A 13,989-nucleotide genomic window follows, 5' to 3' on the forward strand; every position below is an offset into this window, starting at 1 on the left:
AAGAAGATGTGGCACATATATACAATGGCATATTACTCAGCCATAAAAAGAAACGAAATTGAGTTATTTGTAGTCAGGTGGGTGGACCTAGAGTCTGTCATGCAGAATGAAGTAGGTCAGAAAGAGAAAAACAAATACAGTATGCTAACACATATATATGGAATCTTAAAAAAAGAAAAAAATGAAGAACCTAGGGGCAGGACAGGAATAAAGACGCAGACGTAGAGAATGGATTTGAGGGCACAGGGAGGGGGAAGGGTAAGCTGGGACGAAGTGAGAGAGTGGCATGGACATATATACACTACCACATGTAAAATAGCTAGCTAGTGGGAAGCAGCTGCATAGCACAGGGAGATCAGCTCAGTGCTTTGTGACCACCTTGATGGGTGGGATAGGGAGGGTGGGAGGGAGACGCAAGAGGGAGGAGATATGGGGATATATGTATATGTATAGCTGATTCACTTTGTTATAAAGCAGAAACTAACACCATTGTAAAGCAATTATACCCCAATAAAAACTAAAAAAAAAAAAAGGTGGCGCATAATCCTCCTCCCCGTGAGTGTGGGCTGGACGTAGGGACTTGCTTCTAACAGGTAGCATGTGGCAGAAATGTCAGTGCGTTACTTGAGAAACTAGGTTATAAAAGACACTGCAGCTTCCTCCTTGCTCTCTCTGGGATCTCTCCCTCTGGGGGAAGCCAGCTGTTAAATCATGAAGATACTCAAGTAGCCCTGAGGAGAGGCCCAAGTGGTGAGGAACTCAAGCTTATCAACCACACCAGCACTAACTAGCAGCCATGTGTGTATGTGTACCACCTCAAAAACGGACCTTCCAGCAGCAGTTCAGCCTTTAGATGACTGCAGTCCTGACCAACAGTTTGCGTGCAACCCATGAGAGGCCCTGAGCCAGAGTCACCCAGCTAAGCTGCTCTAACCTGTAGAATCCCTGACCCACAGAAGCCATGTGAGATAATACATGCTGATTGCTGTTTAAGTTTGGGGGTAATCTGGTAAGCAGCCATAGATAACTAATGCAATGCATGTCGTTGAACCATGTGCATTGCTGAGTGAATGGATTTAAAAATCATTAAAATGATAATGCATTTATATTGCAAATATATAATACAATAGTACTTATGTCTCAGATCACATTGTTACTTCTTCCATTCCATCCTATGTTTTTAAGTCCTTTGCTTCTAATTTGCTGCAGGATACTCCACAGTGTGCACCCGTCACATTTTGACCACCCAGAGCCCCAGGGATGGACATCCAGATTGTTTCCAACTCCTTATCGCCCCAAACAATGCTGTCATGAATACCATCGCATATCTCCTTATGGACTCATGTCAGATTTTTAAAAACACATGTCCAGGAGCAGAATGCTGGGTACTCCCAGAGTGCCATCCAGAATGGCCACAGTGTCTGCACGTCCAGCAGCACTGCATGTGCCCTAGAGCCCCACATCTTCACCACTACCTAGTGTTAACCAGATTCCTAGTGTTACAGTTGAATAGCTGTCAAGGGCCATCTTATTTATAAGGGCTGTTTTAAATTGTCCTTATCTGACAGCTGATGAATTCGAGCATCCCTTGTGTACGGAGCTTGGTAGAGATTCTGTTGTTTTCTCCATATTGGGATACTGTTTCCCCAACGTCATCTATGAAACAGTGCCTCCTCTCCCTGTTTTGTTGCAGCTCCCACTTTACCACATACTAAGTTCCCGTATTTATATATAGGTCATTTTCTGAGCTCTCTGCTCTGTTCTACTGATCTTTTTGTCTGTGTTTGGGCCAACATCACACTGCTTTATTATTATGACTCTGTAGCATGTCTTAATACTTGGTGAGATAAAACTCCTCTCTTAATGCTTTATTTTTCCAAGGTTGACTTAGTTATTTCTGGACCCTTATTTTTCTATATAGATTTTAGAGAAGGTTTGCTGAGTTTCTAAAAAATTCTACTGATATTCTGATTGGGATTTCATTGAATCTATGGGTTAATTTGTGGAGGATTGCCATCTTTATACTTTGAAGTCAATCCTTCCAAAAACATGAAATACCTCTCATTTTATTTCAAACATCTTCTATATCCTTTATTAATTTTGTAGTTTACTCCACAAATGTCTGTGTATTCTTTTTTTCTTTAATTTTATTGATGTATTGATTCAATAACAATTGATTCATTGTTGAGTTACAATGTTGTGTTAGTTTGGGTTGTACAGCAAAGTGATTCAGTTATACATACATATATATATATATATATATATATAACTATTCTTTTTCAGATTCTTTTCCATTATAAGTTATTACAAGATATTGAATACAGTTCCCTGTGCTATACAGTATGTCCTTGTTGTTTATCTATTTTACATATAGCAGTGTGTATCCGTTATTCCCAAACTCCGAATTTATCTCTCCCTCCTTTTTCTGCTCTGGTACATAAGATTGTTTTCTATGTCTGTGAATCAATTTCTGTTTTGTAAATACGTTCATCTGTATCATTTTTTAGATTCCACATATAAGTGATATCATGTGATATTTGTTTTTCTCTGACTTACTCCACTTAGTATGATCATCTGTGTATTCTTGCTTAAGTGAAATAGTTTTGTTCAACTAAGTAGTTCATAGTTTTTGTTGCTCTTGAGAATGCTCTTATTCTTATTATATTTTCTAGCTGATTATGGCTGCTATACAGAAATATTATTACATTTTAAAAGTTTATCCTGAATCCAGCAACCTTGCTGGGCTTTCTTATTTGTCTTAATACTCTGTTGATTCCATTGGTTTTTCTAAGCAGATAAAATAATGACAATTTTATCTCTTCCTTTCCAATCTTTATACTTGTTTTTTCATCATTCCTTAGAGGATCGACTAGTGCTTCCAATACTGTTAACCAGAAATAGTGATAGTGGGACTTTCCTGGTGGTGCAGTGGTTAAGAATCCGCCTGCCAATGCAGGGGACACAGGTTTGAGCCCAGGTCAGGGAAGATCCCACATGCTGCAGAGCAACTAAGCCCGTGAGCCACAACTACTGAACCCCACGCACCTAGAGCCCTTGCTCTGCAGCAAGAGAAGTCACCACAATGAGAAGCCCGCGCACCGCAACAAAGAGTAGCCCTTGCTCACCACGACTAGAGAAAGCCCGCGTGTAGCAAGGAAGACCCAACACAGCCAAAAATAAAAAAGAAATAAATTTAAAAAAATAGTGATAGTGGACACCCTTTTCTTCTCCTAATCTTAAGTAGAATGTATCTATATTTCTTCATTAGACGTAATATTTGCTGTAGGTTTTTGACATATGACATTTACCAAGTTAGGGAAGTACTCCCCTATTCCTCGTTTGCTAAGAGGTTTTTAAAATCATCAGTAAGTGTAGGTCTTTATCAAATCCTTTTCCTGCATAATCATGAATTAATCGTGATTTTTCTCCCTCAGCTTATTAATATGCTAAATGATGTCATTAGATTTTCTGATGATAAATCTTCCTTGATTTCCTGTGAAAAAATCCCACTTGCATGTGATTCATTTTTTAAAAATACACTGTCTGACTCATTTAGTAAATACATTACTTAGAATTTTTACAACTACTTCATAAGTGAAATGAGATTATAATTTTCTTTTCTTTAATTATCATTATTTGCATTTAGAGTCAAGGTTACACTAAACTCATACAATGCAACCTCATACAACCTCACTTTTTCTATTTTCATTTTTTTAATTTTAAAAATTGAGACATAGTTGGTTTATAATATATTATTGTTTATAATATAATAATATATTATAAATATTTATAATATTTAAATTAATATTTATATCAAATATAAATTATTCAATAATTCATAATATAAATTATTCACATGTACAACATAGTGATTTAAAATTTTTATAGCTTATACTCCATTTATAGTTATTATAAAATATTGGCTATATTTCTTTTTCTATTTTCTAAAACAACTTTTTATATAAGATGTAAATTAACTTTTCCTTGAAAGTCTGGTAAAACTTACTTGTAAAACTACTGGGCCTGGGTGTTTTCTTTGGTAAAGAGGTGAAGAAATTTTAACTTTCATCTCAATTTTAGTTCCTTATTTCTTCTTATAAATATCTGGTATTTTATATTTTTCTATGAATTTATCCATTTCATCTAGGAATTCCAACACTTTAATGTACAGAATGCTCTTAGAAATAGGTCATCAAGGAAACGAGAAAAACCAAAAATCCTATACAGCAAGAATTTTCTTTCAAAAATCTGGGCAGTTCTCTTGGAAGAGAACAGTGCAGAGCTCCGAGAATGGCCAGGCAGTTCTCCTGTCTAAGAGCAACACTTGGCTCAAAATGGACAAGGCCTTGGGCCTCTGGGAAAACCCAAATTTCAAATGACTCCAACAGGGCAACCATTCTGTGGCAGGACTCGCAGGATGAGACTGACAAGAAACATCTCCAAGCTCTGCCTGAGAGAGCCACACCTTCTAAGGGGCATAAGAACCCTGCCTTGTACTTGAACTTTTCTGCTGTTGAAATTCAGAATCATAAGAAACTATTGTGGCAATCCTCTTGGGGGTCAAAGATCATTCTAATCTTGACAGACTTGTTCACCATGCCCTCAAGAGAGAAGAATGGCATTTGGATGGAAAGAGCAAAAACTGCATACTTTTCAGACATAACAGAACTGTCTTTTGTTATTCCCATATACATGTAGCTACTCCGAAGTTATCAGATGCCAACTTCAAGTGATGAGCTAAGAGTCAAGTGATGAGCTAAGAGTCTTCCATCCCAAGACCCTCAGACCAGTTTTGAAAAGTCACCCACAGAAAACACCACCGTGAGGGGACAAATTGGGCATTCCAGAGTTTCTTGCATTCTAACCATCTGTGAGATGAGAAGTGGCTCATAGAATGAGTGGCAAGTACTTTTAGGCTTTCAGTTCAATATTGTCTTTCTCAGAATGCATTCAGTTTTTGTTAAGGTAGGCCTCTCCGGAAGCTTCCATTCAGAGCCCATCTGAAACGTAATCAGGTCAATGCCAAAGCCAGACTTCTAGGGGAACCCATGGAAGCCCTTGCCAGATGGTAAATGGGTATGATCGCTTTCCTTCTGTAGGAACTTACCTATCAGGGAAGGAGGGCAATCTGGCTCCAACTTTTCTGAGCCAGGACACAGAGTAGGAAGGAAGAAAAAGATAAATCCACACTTGCAGCCACGTGGAAAGAGATCTTCTTGTGCCCAAGGGCATTCTCAGAGTTAGGTGACCTGGACACCCTCAGGGAGCTCCTCTACCTACATGCTCAGTCCTCAGGAGTGCAAAGTCATGGCCAGTTTAACCTGGGACTTCTCGGACTTTCACCTCAGGGTGGCATCCTCAGCAGGGATGCTAGAGTAGAAAGGAAAACTTACACAGTGAAAGACAGTGCCCACAAAGCCCCAGGTGGTGAACCCAGACAGGGTAAGACTGATGTACAGGGGTGGTGCTTCCCAGGCCAAAGGGTACAGGGGCCATTTCTAGTGCTCTAACATCTTGCACAAGTTTCCTACCAGGCAGCAGAGCAGGCAGACTGGGCCTCAGCAACCTTATCTTGAAGGCAGCTACGGTTCTGAGTGCTGAGACTCATCTATAGGGCACAGCAAAGGTTCATGCTGTGCCTGGCTACCTCTGCTGCTACGGGACCACCTGCATGCATGTGTGTGGACAGCCATGTGAAGTACAACTTTGTCCCAGTCTTGGGCTTCATCCCCGGCAGCCAGGCCATGGATATAGCAGGGCAGGTTCTGCCACATTAGTCCAAGTGGGCTTCATGGAGAACACAGGCAGCAGATGGGTGAAGACAGAGCTTCTGTCATGCGTTCTCCTTTGAAGTTGGTCTGGGACATCTATTTCTTAAGTAGGACATAGGTAGGGTCCCAGGAACTGGTCTAACTAATGGAAGTTGGGCCTCGTGGCTCCTTGGCCTCTAGTACTAATGACAAATTCTCTTCCTCCTGGGTTTTGTTTCAGCGCACCATCAGCCCCCACTATTTCAGGTGAAAGAAGAAGCCCCTGCATGGTTCCATGGGTATTGGCTCTGTCCACAGAGATGTGGAGAGGAAGTGGATGTAGGGTAGGATCATCTTCAACCTAGAACTTGAGCTCCATCTCCCAGGAGTTGTCATCTACATCTGGAACAATGACCTCTTGGATACTGTTTGAGGTCCATTTGAAAAAGAAGTACTTGGTAAGCTCAGGATCCATCTGAGTGACCATGGGGCCAGTGGGAGGGGACAAGAAGAGCAGGCTTCTCCCTCTCCTTTTGGAACAGTCACTCATGCTTCTCCTTTCTCCTAGTGCCTCAAGTGCTATAGGAACGCCCTGGAAGTGTCACTACTTCCAGCCCCAGATGGAAGCCCCCTTTTATTATTTTTCAATCTCCATTATGTCTCTAGATATTTTCCCCTTTTTTGTTCTGTATTTTATTTGCACCCACCTGTTTTTTTGTCCTTGATCAGTGTTGCCAGAAATATGCCTAGATTATTAGCCTTTGTTTTTTTTAATATTCTGCGTCTTTAAAAATTATTTATTTATTAAAAATTATGATGAAAATGTACCATTTTTAAGTATACAGTTCAGTGGCATTAAGTATATTCACACTGTTGTGCAAACATCAGTGCCATCCATCCACAGAACGTTTTCCATATTTTGCAAAACCGAAATTCCATACTTGTTAAACAATAGCTCCCTATTTCCCCTACCCCAGCACCCCTGAACTTTCTGTCTCTAAGAATTTGGCTATTCTAAGTACCTCATATGAGTAGAATCATACGGTATTTGTCATTTTTGTGAAACAATATTCCATCGTATGTATTTATCACATTTGGTTTATCCATTCATCAGTCGATTGGTTACTTGGGTAATTTCCACCTTTGGGCTACTGTGAATAACGCTGCTATGAACATTAGTTGTACAAATATCTCTCTGAGGTCCTGCTTTTGATTTTTTCGGGTATATACCCAGAAATGAATTTGCTGGATCATACGATAATTCTATTTTTAATTTTTCAAGGAACTGCTATACTGTTTTTCATAGTAACTACACCACTTTACATTACGACCAGCAGTGCACAAGAGTTCCAATTTCTCCTCATCCTCTGCAACACTTATCGTTTTCTGTCTTGTTTTTGTTTTATAATCGCCATCCTAGTGAGTGTGAATCCCTGTTCTTTTAAAGTCTCCATTTCACTAATTTTTAGCCTTATCATTTTTATTTTCTTCCTTCTCATTTCTTCAGTTTTGCCCTAATGTTCATTTTCCAACTTCCGGAGAAGAAAGCTGGGTTGTGTGATTTGCTAAATGATAAGAGGAACAACAGAACAAGAAGACTTAATCGTTACAACTATATTTTTGCACCTATTAACACAGGCTCAAAAATCCATCAACCAACAGCTAACAGAAATGCGAGAAGAAATATATAAATCAACAATTAATAGTTGATTTTAACACACCTCTTTCAGAAACTGATAGATTAAACAGAGATACATAAGCAGAGATATTGAATTATAATTAATAAACTCAAATATTATATATATACAAAAGTAGAGGACAAACAGTGGACATCCCTGGAGAGAGTAAAAATAGGAAGAGTGTCAAGGACAACTTTTAAATTTTACTCTGTATACGTATGTATTGTTAGGATTTTGTATAATGAATTTATTTGTGCATTATTTGTATACTTCAAAGAACCAGAAGAGTTAAAAGGCAAAAAAGCAACAATGGTTCAACTGGCTGGCTCACATTTTTCCACCACAACACTCTGTCAAAACCTTGATGAAATCAGTATACATGGGGATTATTATAATTCCTTTGAAAACTCATTTACAAAGTAGGAAGTAAGAGTAATGTGGGAAATTTTATGTGGTAAGTACTTAAGGACTATATTTAGATACAAACAAGCACTTGAGGATAAGGCAAATTGCACTGCTGAACTGCAAAAGCAACTCACAGTGGGTCAGAACACAGGTGTGCACATTTCAATTCCCATCTAGCAAGTCTTCATAGTAGCTAGTTTGAGAGAATGTGTCCATCAACTTTGGAAGAGTAAGAAAAGAAGAGTCACAGAAACAAACCTGATAATACTCCTCCCAGCATTGGTCAGAAAAGATAGAGCTTTACCCAACAGGCTTTGAGTATTTCTACTGAGATGCATGAAACTAACCTCTTAGCTTCGTGCTATCAGGCAATCAATTTATTAGTTTGCCCAACTTCCCTTGTTCTGAAACAAGCATTTCTGACCCCCAGGCAGTTCTGTCTACATGATTTGAGAATATTGCTGATGTTGAAAGCAGTAAGTCAATCCCTGCAACCATGATTTCTCATGGTAAACCAATTTTGTGGATTCTGATTACATTTTAACTTCCCAAATAGACTATAGAGAGAGAATATGCTAATTATTTCCTGTCCGTGTGAGCTACATTTTTAGGGTAAATTTATTTTTTTTATATATATATATATTTAAATATTTATTTATTTGGCTGCATCGGGTCTTAGTTGCTGCACGCAGGCTTTTCGTTGCAGTGCACAGGCTTCTCTCTAGTCGTGGCGTGCAGACTCTCTAGCTGTGGTGCGTGGGCTCTCTAGTTGCAGTGCGCGGGCTCAGTAGTTGTGGCACACGGGCTTAGTTGCCCCGCGGCATGTGGAATCTTAGTTCCCCGACCAGGGATGGAACCCAAGTCCCCTGCATTGGAAGGCGGATTCTTAACCACTGGACCACCAGGGAAGTCCCTAGGGTAAATTTACAAATTGGCATTCTGGCACTTATCTCAGGCTGTGTGTTTTAGTTGGCATGGTCAAGAGCACACTTCTTATCCTAGAAAGTGAAAGGTATAACTGCCTTCCCTGATGACATGGTATATATGCCACTTCCGGACGGCTGTATGTTCTCTACAAATTGTTTTACTTGAACCCACTCTGGCCATTGTGATCATCCATTTCCTTTCTAAGAGCTTATATACATTCTGTCAATAATTCAGTTTAAAATTTTCCTGGCAAGCAACTAGAAACTGACTGATTTGAGATTCTAGAATTTATCATTTTTCCCTTTTTGAATATTTACCTATCTCTGTTTTCTGACACCTCTCTCATAATCATGATTTCTCCAAGAATACTCAGGTGGTTCTGTAAGCAGCCCCTTCCTTCCACTTCCTACCATGCAATAATGTAGGGCCCAAACAGAAAAGAAAGGAAAAGAAAAAGCAAAGTGCAAAGGTCAAATTTTCTTAGATAACTATCAATTTACTCATTCATTCATCCTCTCAACAAACATTGGTGGATTTCTGGAAAGAGCACGCTATAGAGCATTTGAAAGAAATTGAACACAGTGTTCTTGCCCACCGTTGGAGTAGTGGGGGGTGGTTAAAGTGTGTGTTAAATAACATCTACAATAGGAAACAACTAGCAAACAAGAAAACAACTGCATTAAAATATCATGTTTCCAACTTGGATGCCAAATGCTTAGAGTATTTCCATTTGCTTGGTCAGTAGAGTTTTACTAAGCATATAGTAATTAACACAAAATAAGGGAGAGAGTGGTTAGTGTAAATTGAAGTTACTATAGAAATTTTTTTTAGAACAGTAACCTTTAAACGGGGATCCTCATACCTTAGGGGAACATGAATCTTTTCCAAGAGGACTCAAGTTCTAGGGTTTAGTTTTGGTTTATCTAGGACTGTTTTGGGTTTAGCGCTGAAAGTCTGGCATCCCAGGAAGCCCTCAGTCCCTAAGGCTTGACCTCAGCCTCCATATTCGCTCCTTCCTAAAACTGATATGACTGAGGTTTTGCCTGGTTCTGCTTTCCCACCACTCACCTCTTCATAAGAACCCTTCTCTCACTTTATACTAACCGTACATCTTACTCAGTCCTAATTTTATTATGATGACTAGTCGTGGGGTGAAAAAAACTCCAGGGCACCAAAAAAAGGAGACAATTGGAAATATTGATATGGGCAAAGTCTCCTTTAATCTAGGCATCATAGACCCTTGGAAAGGCATCTCATCTTTCACTTATATACTGTGACGGTTAATTTTATGTGTCAACTGGGCCAAGGGGTGCCCCGATATTTGGTTAAACATTATTCTGGGTGTGTCTGCGAGGGTGTTTCTAGATGAGATTACATCTGAATCAGCAGACTGAGCAAGCAGATTGCCCTTCCAAGGGTGGGCCTTGTCCAATTCATGGAAAGCCTGGATAGAACGAAAAGGTGGAGTAAGGGAGAATTTACTATGTACACTTCGAAGGTGTTACAATTTTAGTTGTGAATTATACCTCAGTAAAGCTAAAAAATTATAGAACATAACTGATTAAAAAAAAAAAGCAAACATATAAGCATTATCCCAAGGGGGGAAAAGGTGTGGAGCATGAACCACTGCTCAGAAAGCAAAGAAAACAAGAAGTTGAAGGGAGGCTCTAGGCTGTACAGCTGGGGAGAAGCCTGGATGGAGGAGGTGGTGGGAACTGTAAATATATGGGCAGAGAGCAGAGGTGGGGGCTGGGCCCTGAAGGAGAGACTGAAGGCCCCAGGGAATTTTGCTTGCTTCAGTTTTGTCAAGGGCCAGCCTGTGGATGATCTCTGAGAGAAGGTCCTAGAGCCTTGAGGAGGAGAGTCTATGATGTCAGCCCCCGACCTCTGTGACATAGGCACTAGATGCCAGGGACAACTGCCCCAGGAAAAGGGGCTCCCAGCTCCCAGCTCCCGAGGGCTGCTGGGACAAAGTGCCCACCTCCCAGAGGTTTTCACCAGCTAGCCCCACTGCTACTACTGCTACTGAGCGTGAAAAGCCATCGTGGCTGGGACCAGACTGAGCCAGAGGACATCAGCGTTAGGGAAGACTGGGATTAGGGCAACCAGAGTGCCAGGAAACCAGGATGCTTGCAGAATCACTGATTCAGGTTTAGGAGAACAAAAACCTGGTAACAGAAGACCTCCGCCTGGCTGAAGGAGGACCGAGGGCAAGGCTCAGACAGAACTCTTGGTCAGAGTGAGTTTTGGGTGACAGACGCTGGGGGCAGAGAGGGGCGTACCCACCATTTGTTGACTCTGTTCCTCTCTCTCCCAGGTCCCACATCAGTGAAGTGCCTTGAGAAACACAGCCCAGAGGAACCCTCATTGGTAAGAGCTCACAGCACCAGAACACCCTCATTTCCTAGTCCCATCTCAGTCCCCATCTCCCAAGCCCCCTCCTCTAACTCCATCCTATCCATCCTCCCCTCCTTCCCTACTCCTCTCCTCCTTAGCTCTTACCTTCTCTGGAGCTTTTTGCCAGCTCTTCTGACCCCAGGGTGACATGGATCTAGGGCCTTGGTGAACCAGCCTGCATGGTACATAAGTCAGAACCAGAAATGGACCCAGCCTCCCAATATCTTGGGCTCTGTTTCTTTCTCTACAGATCCTATGGGCTGTGTCTTCCTCCCTGGCCCACCCAGATAACTTCTGCTGTCGTTCAGCTCCCAAGAGTCAGTCCTGATTCTCCATCCCCTCCATCCCTCATCACTGGCCCACTGCAAAGAAGTGAGAAGGCAAGTTTAGAGCCAAACTCCCGTCTGAACACCCAGAGAAGCTGGTGCTCCAGGGCTGGGTGTCTCCTTGGCTTGCCACCAACAGTCCTACCAACACCAGGCTGGAGCCACATTCTGTGCACAGAAGGCCTTGATTTCTCGGCCACTTCTGGCCCCAGAGATGCTGGTCCTGCCGCTGCCAGGTCTCTAATCTGTGGGCTTGACACTCCATTCTCCTCTGGATTCAAGGCAATGTTGCCTCAAAACAAGGACCAAGTGCTGCTACAGAACGCAGCACCCCCTGGGCGCCCCCCTCGGGGCCCCTCAAAAATTGTGGACTCCCTTCCCTGCAACCTTCGACCTCAACCTCCCCAACAATCACTCCGTCCCACCCACCCACCTTGCTCTCCTCCCCCATGGTCCCACTCTGCAGGCTCCCATTTCTACTCTTCTGACTCAAATTCAGACTTTGTCCTACATCCCTACTCTTCTTATCTCCCAAGTTCCCCTTCTTTCTTTCATCAGAATTGCCTCTCTGTCTCTGCACCACGTTCTTCCTCGCCCTCCCACTGGCTATACCCAACTCCTACTCTCACTCACTCCTCTTCTCTCTCTCAGCCACAGAACTCCTCTCTCCTGAGCTCATGTTGCCAGTCTCCTTCCCACCCCGAAGACGTACCTAGCTCCACTCTCACCTCCCCAAGCCCCAGTCTACCTTCTCGTGGGGTTCACTCTAACAGCCGGACATGGCACTCGCAGCAGCACAGGAACACCGGGTCCCCTGTGGGGGAGGGGGGCTGCGTGGCAAGCGAGAGGGACCCTGCAGAGTTCAGGGACCCAGGAGCCCTGGTCCAGGCCCTCGTGGTTCATCTGGGGCAACGCCGTATAGCCCACGACCTGCGGCTACGGCTTTTGCAGTGCCTGTGGCAAGGCAAAACCGGCAAGTCCCCGGTCGTGGAGTATCCTGTCTGTCTGGTATGTCTCCGGCCCCGCAGCCCCTCTTGCCCTATCCCCAGGTACAGGACTGGACCCAGGCTACTTGCTTTCCTCCAGCTACTGCCCTGTGCGCAGGGCCAGGAATCCGGACCACTGCGCATCGGCATTGGCTTTGGCCTCCGCCTGCCTCGGGGCCAGGCCAGGGCCTTGCATCTGTTGCGAGAAAGAAGGCCGGAGGAAGTAGGCCCTCGGGGAGAGGCCGCTCAGGCCCGTGGGTGTTAAGCCCAGGCATCTCAAGCCCCAGCAGCTCAGGCCCAGGCAGATCTAGGCCCAGGCAACCCCTCCCAGAACGGGAGCCTCAGGTCTGTAGGCCCTCAGTCACCAAACTCCATGTGCTGGTCAGGGTCTCAGACTCAGGCACCAAAACAGGCCACTGTCTCCCTGAAGCCCAGACATTCCTCTGCCTCAAAGAGGCCTGCCTCTCCAGAGCCCATTCTCCGAAAGTCACCACTCTAGAGCCACGGAGGCTCCCTGGAGCACCTCCTCCGAACCCCACCATCCCTGTCCGGCCCCAGATCTCAGGGGGCCCCCGAGACACTCTGAAGGGCTGGCTGGCTGGAGGTCAGCTATGTTCTCCAGCCCTGAACCCTGGGAGCCCCTTGTGGAGTCTGCTTTCTCCTGGCTGAAGAGGACCAAGGGCACCCAAGGCCCCACTCAGCCTTCGGTGTATCCAATAAAGCCTGACCCTGCAAAACTTGTGTTTGTGTCTTGCTGAGCAGATCCTGTGGGTGGCTGTACCTTCAGGGTGACCAGAACCCAACAAGGGGTGGAGGAGAGTCAAAGGAAACAGAATGACCAAGGAGAGTGAGTGCCATATATCTGAGGAGGGCAAGGGACCCATAAGCCCTGAGCACCTGAGATGTGCAGAGGGCTCTGCCAGGCCCTTCACCCATTTAATTCGATTTGTTGGGACAGGTAATGGCATCCCCAGAGACGAAGCCACTGGGCCCCTTCCTCTGGCTGCACCTTAGATTAAAAGGACTCATGCTGACAAGGCCAGGGGAGCAGCAGGACATGTCTCCTTGCAGGCAAGGGCAAGCCTAGCGTTCACTGCAGAGAAACACGGGGTCCTCACGTTGGAGATCAGAAATCCAAGGGCCCCCTCAGGAGGGTGGGGTGCGAGGCAGGCCTTGGATAAATCACTTCTTCTCTTGGGTAAACGTAAAGGCTGCGCTCGACGAGTCTGCGTATCACTCCTGAAGTGTGGACAGTCCTAATCCACGGATTTCTTTATTAAAGGCTTATTAACCTCCCTTAACCTTTATTGGCACACCCCGTCCCCACCCCCCACCCACCCCGCTACTGCAGATCAAAACATTTCCTTGAAGCTGGTGCGCGCCCCCAAAGCCCCGCAAAAAGATGGCGGAGTCTGCCTTCACAAGCGGGCGGAGACCGACATCCTGGAGCTGGGGCTCCGCCTGCCCGCGGCCGGCTAGTGCTGACGCGTATTGGCGGCTCTGCGCCTGCGTGAGGAGT

General features: G+C 44.0%; 1 protein-coding gene across 1 annotated transcript; it reads left to right on the forward strand.

Moving 5' to 3' along the window:
- The first annotated feature begins 11,769 nt into the window (after positions 1-11,769).
- PRR30 (proline rich 30) lies at positions 11,770-12,969 on the forward strand. The gene is given in 1 exon segment (XM_060027609.1): positions 11,770-12,969. A coding segment is annotated over 1 exon segment (1,200 nt).
- Positions 12,970-13,989: the final 1,020 nt, after the last annotated feature.

The sequence above is a fragment of the Delphinus delphis genome, chromosome 12 (assembly GCF_949987515.2).
Source record: "Delphinus delphis chromosome 12, mDelDel1.2, whole genome shotgun sequence".
Classification (NCBI taxonomy): domain Eukaryota; kingdom Metazoa; phylum Chordata; class Mammalia; order Artiodactyla; family Delphinidae; genus Delphinus; species Delphinus delphis.